The sequence below is a fragment of the Lampris incognitus genome, chromosome 16 (genome assembly GCF_029633865.1).
Source record: "Lampris incognitus isolate fLamInc1 chromosome 16, fLamInc1.hap2, whole genome shotgun sequence".
Taxonomy (NCBI): Eukaryota; Metazoa; Chordata; class Actinopteri; order Lampriformes; family Lampridae; genus Lampris; species Lampris incognitus.
In genome coordinates this window covers 15,317,595-15,326,996 of record NC_079226.1, presented here as the reverse complement: position 1 = coordinate 15,326,996, position 9,402 = coordinate 15,317,595, and the positions used below count along the sequence as shown (strand labels likewise).

Genomic DNA, 9,402 nt, shown 5'->3' with positions numbered 1-9,402 from the left:
CATTATGTACCAGTCTTCCTAACCAGTGCAGGGGAGATTGATTTGGCCTAGTAAGTCTATGATAGGATGTAATGTACCACAGCTTAGTTTAGCATTCATAGTCTCGGTGTCACCACAAAAAAAAAAGGGGAAAAAAAGGGGGGGCGCTCACCTAGATTGAAATCGATGGAATGGGCTCACCTTGTGACCAAACTTTGGATCAGTGCTGAGATGGGCGCAGGGCTTAGCTGTGGTCTTGCATCCATTGTCTAGGTCACCACAGATGACCTAGCTTAGCATCAATGACAGCAACAATGGCCTAGCCTTGCCTCACCCCACACCTAAACCCCGGGTTCCCTTCTAGACCTGGAGTAACCTGGCATGGCCCAACTTCCACGTCCTCGGGGTCACCACAGTTTGACATCAGTCAGCTCGAGGTCTCCCATGATCTCCATCTGGTCGATGCTGCTCAGGTCCTGCACCCGGTGCCTGAACTCTAACAGGTGGTCGCCATTCACGGCCAGCTTGAACTGGTGAGGTTGGCAGAGGATTACAATCTGATGGGGAAACAAAAGCATAGTTGAGGGGTAGCCGAGGAAAGCACTCGTGTGTTTATCAATAACTTGTGACATGGGCGATTGATCGTTGATCATATCGGAGAACCAAGAGAGATGCATCACATCCTGTCCAGCACTGACACATAGTATAGTATGTTTGCAACAATAAATAAATATAAACTCTCGGTGTTGAGGAAAAAGACGCTTTCTTCACAAACATGGCCAACGAACTTCGTCATAGTAAGGTAAAATCGGTTCTTCCCGTTGCCCTCAGCGTTATAAAGCCAAATTTCTGTCACTTTCGATTCTGCGATTGCTTAGTTTGTGTTTCAATGTAGGGTATAAAACAATAAAGCTGTTGACAATTAGATATCTTTATAATCCTGTTGTCAGCAGACGACTGCATGACTAGAAAAAAAATGCCAAAAGCCCTGAAGCCTTGATTAGCCAGTTAGCATGTGACCCTTGATCAAATCACTGTTTTTTTAAGAGGCATGGCTGTCCGACAACACAAAGATGAAGATGTGTCAATGACAACACTTGAATTGTGTTATATGCTGTGTGGAAACACAAAATAGGCGATCAGAGACAGAATCGCAGGCAACAGAAAGTCCCGCTTTTTTTTGCCATTGTGGGCAATGGGAAGAATCGATCTCTACCCTACTCCGACGAACGGAAGTATGTCTGCCATGTTTGTGAAAAAAGGTCTATTCGTTGTCACTTTAGGTAACTGGAAAAATCAGGCCTTCTAATCCGACCATGCCTCATTTGAAAAAAGGTGAGGCCTACCTCAAAGTATTCCCCTGCAGAGAAAGGGAAGAAGGGCAGCTCCCTCTCCTCCCTGCCCCAGCACTCATTCAGGTAGGAGTTCCTGATGAACATGCCCGACTTCATCCGCGGGTTCAGATGGAGGGCGATGTTCTCTGTCTTGCTGTTGCGTAGGTTCACCGTAAAGCTGAAAAGACCCGTGGATGAAAGGAAAGCAACAGTTGAACTTAAATTAAATGCAGTTGTAGTTAAAACATCTACCATTTGCCGTTTGTCTTCATCCATCCTTTTGAAACGTTGCATAAATTTTAATTCAGCAGTATATATACACACTACAATAAGGCACCAAAACATGCATGTCAGTTTCTCGATTTATCGTGTCTAGAGAAGCTAATAAATCCTGGGTAGCCTCTCATCATTTACCTGTGAGGGTACATGCTGACCTGCCCCTTGATTGTGATGTGCTGCCATGGGCTCAGACCTCTGAGTATGCTGCCTTTGTAAGGAAGACTCTAAAATGGGGGGGAGGAGTAAGGGTCGGTGAATAAAGGATGTCAGTGTCTTTGTAGCGACTAACCTAAAGAGCCGTGGGCACTTTCATCGTGCTCAGACACGACGAAATGATCTTTAATGAGCTCATAGTTTTAATTTCACCATGCAGTCTGGCTTTGTGAGATTACCGGCAGCAGTGCACAGACAAAGGAGTAATTTAGGAGTGCTGCGTGACACAGTTTTAGTGGCATCACAAGATATTTGGGGAAACACCAAAGGGAGAGTGATGATGCTGAAGGAATAACTCACCAAGTCGCCTGATTCTGAATATATTGCCTAATGGGAGGAAAAGACATACTCTGAATCCTCGAAAATAAGAGTTTGAGTTTATGAAAAAGAGAATCCAGTGCCAAAAATGTAAACATATATATAAACCATTGAACAGATAGATAGATAGATAGATAGATAGATAGATAGATAGATAGATAGATATAAATATAATAGGGTACTTACTGAGGTTGGTATGTAGCCAATAGCATGTACCCTGACTTTCCCAGAAATAGAAAATGTGTCAACCCTGTCCAATGGGATTCTGTGCTTGTATTCCAACAAATGAGAGCCGTTAACTGCCACCTATGGGTCAAGACAATTTTTATCAAAACATAAAAATTTGCCATTAAAATGCATTCGTCTTGTTTGAGTTTTCACATGCCATTTTGCTTTGCACACAGTTTTGAGCAGGATTTTATGAAAGCCACTTTATTTTGTCATTGTAGGTTGAAATGAAATTTGTCTTCTGCATTTAACCCATCCTATTGTACAGCAGCAGTGGGCAGCTGCAGCACCCGGGGACCATCTCCGGTTCTTCTTTCCATTGCCTTGCTCAGGGGCACAGACAGGAGTATGAAGCCTAACATGCATGTCTTTTTGATGGTGGGAGGAAACTGGAGCACCCGTAGGAAACCCACGCAGAACATGATGCAAACTCCACACAGAAAGGACCTGGGACAGCCTGGGATTTGAACCCAGGACCTTGCTGTGAGGCAACAGTGCTAATCACTGGTCCACCGTGCTGCCCCACTGATACTGAACGCTACACAAACACCTTTAGTGTTAAGCACATGGGTTCATTCACCTTGAATCCATCTTCATGCACCAGGATGATGGTCTCGAAGGGGGCCCCCTGTTTGTAGGGCAGCTGGTGAAGCGTTTCCTCTTTGCCCCAGCTCTCCTGCTTCAGGGAGTTACACACCACGCAGGGCGAGCCCCTGAAGCGAGGGTTGAAGTGCAGGGCAACGTCGGAGCACGGCTTAGTGCTGCAGCCACTGGACAGGTCTATCTGGAACCTTCAGAGATCACAAACAGCACAGCTTTGGAAAATAATCCCATTTGATTGGATACAGCTAGAGGGCCTTGGGTGCTTTGCACAGCCATCCATAAATACTGCTAAACTTGGGGCGAATTTGATCTTTCTTTGCTTTCTGTCACACACACACACACACACACACACACACACACACACACACACACACACACACACACACACACACACACACACACACACACACACACACACACACACATCATACCTGTCAGCATCTGGAGGAACAGTGCCCTGAATGATGACGATCTCCCCTGGGTGCAGACCTCCAGGTATGGGCCCAGTGTATGGGATCACCTGAGGTTCAGAAGGCATGCTAATGTTAGAGCATTCACTAGCTGAATGGCAAACTGAATGAAATACATGAACGCTTGTTTAAGAATGCAAGCTAAATGGAAAAACACGAGTTGCCAATTTTGGTGCACCAGTCTCGTCCGGTATTCTGCCCCTTAACATAGTCCATGCCATTTTATATTGCTGTAAAAGCCAAGCATAACATTAAAGATGACGCCTATCGTCTTGTACGTTGTAGAAACAGATGACGAGCTGGAAAAAAACCTTTGCAACCTGTGTCATATTCGAGTGTGGCTCTACTGAGCATGACATGATGTCAGCAGCATAATCGATTAGGAAATAACTGTAATAATAACGCTTCTTACCGGATTTAGAACCGTGTGTTTCGCATTTGCCACAGACATTGGGTCTCTTGTGCAAGACTACAGCATGCAGCTTTTGTGGAAGAGCGCCACGTCTCCAGATGCAACCATCAATTGGACAGATCTTTATCCTCCGCTATGCGCGGGTGTCAGTGTGCATCTTCCTCCTGCCCAGAAAGCTGTCGCGTTACGCATGCGCAAGACGCGTCATGTGACCAGGTGTGCTGAGAAACCTAGTATGAAATATATATATATAAATATATATTTTATATCATGTTATTTTGTTTGATCTGTGTTACGTTCCATGTTGCTGTGTGTTGTGTTTTTCCTTCTGTAATCCTGTAGGAGTCATTCACCATTCCATTCGCAGACCCTGCTGTCAATCATCATTATCTTGAGCCCTGATTCACCATTCCATTCGATGTTCCTGCTGTCAATCATTACTCTGGTCCCGCCTCTACCAATCACGTCCCTCTGGAGGATAAAATCTGTCTGCTCTTTTCAGCTCATACCCGTGTTTGTGTGTGTGTGCGTGCGTGCGTGTGCGTGAGAGAGAGAATTTGAATTTTTAAAACAAGTATTTAACAAAAAAATTATCAAAAAACAGACTTGAAATCTTTTTAACAATATAAACAATATTTGTCAAACTACAAACACTCACCATGCATCTTTTAACAATCCCAATAATAATCATTCAACAACAGCTCAAAACATAGAAAAAAACAAAAACAGGTAAAACCCCTTTTATCCAGGCTCTGCAGCAAAAACCAGATCATCCTCTATGTTTGAACACAGCACCCCTTTTTAACACCAGATGGTTGTGGATTTGTCCAGATCCCTCATTGCTTTGTAATAATTAAAATCTACCCTTGTCCTGGCCTTGACCATCCTGCTAAACAACAGTTCAACATCACATTGTACACACTCTTCATTTGCATTTATATTTTACACGCTGGCTCTATTTGAAACCAAAAATAAAATCCCGTTTGCACTGTCCACTCGCAGCGAAAGCGACGCGGTATCCTACGGATAGGAGCCGTTGTCCTCCAACATGGCGGATGTGGTGCCGTCACGTGATATGTGACGTAATACGAGAGTAACCAATTGGTGCTACCTGAGGACCTGATTGAGAATCGCTGGACTAAACGTCAGTTACTGAGATTTAAAGTGAGAGCAATATTTTCATTTAATATAATCTGTATGCATGTGCATGACAGGGGCGTAACTACCATATATGAAGGGTATGCGGCTGCATAGGGGTCCGCGATGATTTGGGGCGTGGGCCCCGACCACGGAGGTAAATCGGCCCGTGGAGCGAGCCATATATACCCGCAAAGAAGGGGGGGGGGGGCAAAACCTTCGAGGATACTCGACGGAGGACGGTGAAAGGGCGTTTGGATGAACTTTGTCAAGACGAACGTTTAGCAGACGCACAGTCCTGTTTTGGCGTGGTTGTGTTAAATGCCTCTCGACATCGTGATCCCTCAGCTGACGCAGCGGTTCACGGGTTTGAGGACAACAGCGGATACCTTCAAAGCTGTACAGCCAAAAACACTGTGCACCGCAACGGGTGATGAACTTTTGGAGCACGCAAGCAAGTTGTGCGATATTTACAAAAATGACGTCACTGCCACATTTCCAATGCAACTCGTGTCGTTCCGTGCTTGTTTTAAGAGAAAATATCTCAAACGTCGAAACAATCCAACAACTAGCCAACGTGTTGATCGTGGACAACAACTGCGTCGCTGCAAGCTTTGGGGAAGTCCGTACAGTTTTACTACTTTTCTTAACACTTCCGGTGGCTGTTGCAACTGCAGAGCGACCATTTTCAAAGCTGGAGCTCATCCAGTCGTGTCTGAGCGGCGCAGTGGGACAGGCCCGTTGGTCAACTGGGAATGCTCGTGCCCGCCAGCTGGATCATAATGGTTTCATTGACGACTTCGCACAGCGGAAAGCCAGGAGAGTGCGCCTATGACGTAAGTAGAACTTATTATTTATTTGACTTGTCAGTGTGCGGTGATTAAATAAGTGTTGGTGCGCCGTCACCATCATGTTTACTTAGGCCTATGTGTTGGTGCGCTGTCGCCATTGTTTTCATCTGTGTTTAGAGGTGCGCATTATGGTGATCCGACCTATTACTATATAGGGCCCGCTCTGACCATCTTGCTGATTCCTTACGCCCCTGCATGCATGCATGCATGCATGCATATATGCATGTGACCAGAGACGAGGATGCAGACTTTGGCCTGCGTGTTGTGCAGCAGGGAATGACTCGTCAGGTTGTATGGGTTCATGCTCGTGTTTTTATTGCGTCTATTGAAGCGAGGCGTCAAGATCCTTTGTTCCAACGTGGCCGGAGGAACTCTGAGCGGCCTGGTAGGTCAGAGTACTCTCTAGTGTCCCTCAGCGTTTCCTCGTTGAAAACGTATGATTCCTCTTGGGTTAGCTTGGTTAGCTAACGGGTGGCCTGTTGTCCGTTCTGCTAATGAATGCACTGTGTAGCGTACTATGCTACTTAATTAGCTAGCGTTACAAAAAAACTCCGTGTCGGATTCTTCTGCTGCTCAGGAAACAGGCAGAATGTCGAGTTGACCGTCCATGAATTAGTCCACAAATCGGTATGAACGTTACTCGGAAGCTTTTGGCATGACCTTTTCGACAAAGCCAACGCGTTTCTCCAAACTCACTTCCTTAACCCCTCGCACGTGACACCGGCGCTCCCTCGCGCTTGCTCTCCCGCTCTCGACATCGATCGCGAGAAAAGGCACGAGTCAGGGCCGTTTTCTGGACGGTTCCTGCTAGATAGCCCCCCCCCCGGGGCGTGGGCACAGGTAGGATCCCTTTACCACTGAGTCACTTAATCCAAAACACCTTAATATACTCAAATGATAAATCGATATCGCCAAATTTAGTGATTAACTATTGCTCTTTATGTGATAACAAATGTAACAATAAGGTGATCAGTGCTATTCTAAATCCAGCGTGTTTCATGATTATAACAGAGAGCCGTATGTACATGGTCCTAATGTGGAGACCTTGTCTGTTATGGTGAATGCCCATTCTACATTGATTAAATGGCCCATTTACTCAAAGGTAAAGGAAACCCACTTTAAAATAATTCACAAAGTCTACCCAGTTGCAGATGTTCTAAAGAAAAGGTTTAAATGGGAAGTGGATCCCTGTACATTTTGTAATGCAACAGATGAATCTTTAGAGCACATGTTCTTCTGTTGCCTCGTGTCTAAAAGATTTTGGGTCGATTTAAAAAATTAGTTATCACTTAAGGTAAACGACATTCCTTTCTTTGACATTTCTCATATTTTGTTTTACATGGATAACCTAAACTCATCTATTTCTGATATGATTAATATCATTATTCATATGGGTAAATATCATATTCATTGTAGTAAATGGAGAAATAGTAAGCCCTCTTTTGTTTGGTTCATAAATGATTTCAAATTGTTTTTCTCATCTCTTAAAAGAATGTATTCTAACAAAATTGCAAGAAAGATTTATGAGGATATACACTACCGTTCAAAAGTTTGGGATCACCCAAACAATTTTGTGTTTTCCATGAAAAGTCACACTTATTCACCACCATATGTTGTGAAATGAATAGAAAATAGAGTCAAGACATTGACAAGGTTAGAAATAATGATTTGTATTTGAAATAAGATTTTTTTTACATCAAACTTTGCTTTTGTCAAAGAATCCTCCATTTGCAGCAATTACAGCATTGCAGACCTTTGGCATTCTAGCTGTTAATTTGTTGAGGTAATCTGGAGAAATTGCACCCCACGCTTCCAGAAGCAGCTCCCACAAGTTGGATTGGTTGGATGGGCACTTCTTTGAGCAGATTGAGTTTCTGGAGCATCACATTTGTGGGGTCAATTAAACGCTCAAAATGGCCAGAAAAAGAGACCTTTCATCTGAAACTCGACAGTCTATTCTTGTTCTTAGAAATGAAGGCTATTCCATGCGAGAAATTGCTAAGAAATTGAAGATTTCCTACACCGGTGTGTACTACTCCCTTCAGAGGACAGCACAAACAGGCTCTAACCAGAGTAGAAAAAGAAGTGGGAGGCCGCGTTGCACAACTGAGCAAGAAGATAAGTACATTAGAGTCTCTAGTTTGAGAAACAGACGCCTCACAGGTCCCCAACTGGCATCTTCATTAAATAGTACCTGTTAGAGCCAAACACGAAATTGTTTGGGTGATCCCAAACTTTTGAACGGTAGTGTATCTCCTTTAATTTTTGTTTTGATTTGTGTCCCCATGGTTTAAGCTTTTTGCTTCTTTGCCCAGTGATTTAGAAAGTAATTTTGTTTATAAACTTGTATATGTACCTTTGTAGACCCCCCCCCCATTATGTTTTGTTTTGTTTGTGTATTCTGTCAGCATTTGTTTTGATGGTGGACAAATTGTAATGTGTTACATCACTTATGTTTCCTCTGCGAGTTGTTTTTTTTTTAAATGTGTCAATAAAAAAAAGCACAGGGCCACCGTAGTTTAGTGATTCCAGCCAGTGCCAATTAACACCAGAAGAGGGCGCCAGAAATACAATAAAACGTTTCCATAATTAAAGGTCATTAGAACATTACTCCCTTGGGAACAATGACAATATTTTGATGAACTTCAATGTATTAACATGTGGGTATGGTTTACTCCTGCTACATATGCATATGCCATGCTAAATTGTCCCTAGGTTTGTGTGTGTGTGTGTCTCTCTCTCTCTCTCGGCCTGGTGATGGCCTGGCAGCCTGTCCAGGGTGTCTCCCCGCCTGCCGCCCAGTGACTACTGGGATATTCTCCAGCATCCCCGCGACCCTGAGAGCAGGATAGGCAGTTTGGATGGATAATGGATGGATGGAAGGGATATGAAGGGATATGAATCCACTGAAACTAAGGTGCAAACTCATTTCATATTATAGGAATTTGCTGACTGTTGCAGATGTTGTCACAACTGAAACACGGGGTAATACCTGATTTAAAAAAAAAAAGTCCATATCCGATCAATAGATTCTGGCTGTCCTATTGATATGTAGGTTGGATTCTAAGACGTTGTCATGCCCAAGTGTGACTTTTGATCAAATGTTTTTATAAATCAATTGCTTATTCATTTTATTTCAAATTTACCTCAAAAGTAGGTCTTTCGGCATGTGACTGCCCTGTTTTGGTTGTGACAGCCCTTTTCTGCTTAAAAGTACGACTACTTAAATGAGAGAAAATCATAATCGCACGCAGTTTACATGGCAGCAAGATTGCAGAAAGTACTTTACATACATGTGCAAACTTTTATTAAATTAAAATTTTACCTCTATGAAGGAATCCAGAGAATAAGAAAACCGTTTCAAAGAAGATGAGCCAAGAGGAAAAAGACCATATAATACATCCATGGAAAATATTATGCAACATATTTAAAAAGAAGAGGACGAAAAAGAAAAAAATATATATATCAGGAAACACGGGTTGTTGAACAGCACTTACAGAGCAGTTTCCAGGGGAGTTCCTGTAACAATAACGCAACTTTTCCACTTATAACATCTAAGTATAAATGCAGTGTAAACT

General features: G+C 43.3%; 1 protein-coding gene across 1 annotated transcript; it reads right to left on the bottom strand.

The window, feature by feature from the left end:
- Positions 1–3,968, bottom strand: lgals8b (galectin 8b). The gene is made up of 8 exons (XM_056296221.1): positions 3,837–3,968; positions 3,386–3,474; positions 2,932–3,142; positions 2,310–2,429; positions 2,106–2,132; positions 1,728–1,816; positions 1,326–1,491; positions 1–536 (listed from the first exon to the last, which is right to left on the bottom strand). Exons 1-8 carry the CDS (start codon positions 3,873–3,875, stop codon positions 387–389), a joined length of 891 nt encoding a protein of 296 aa, XP_056152196.1. The 5' UTR covers positions 3,876–3,968; the 3' UTR covers positions 1–386.
- Positions 3,969–9,402: the final 5,434 nt, after the last annotated feature.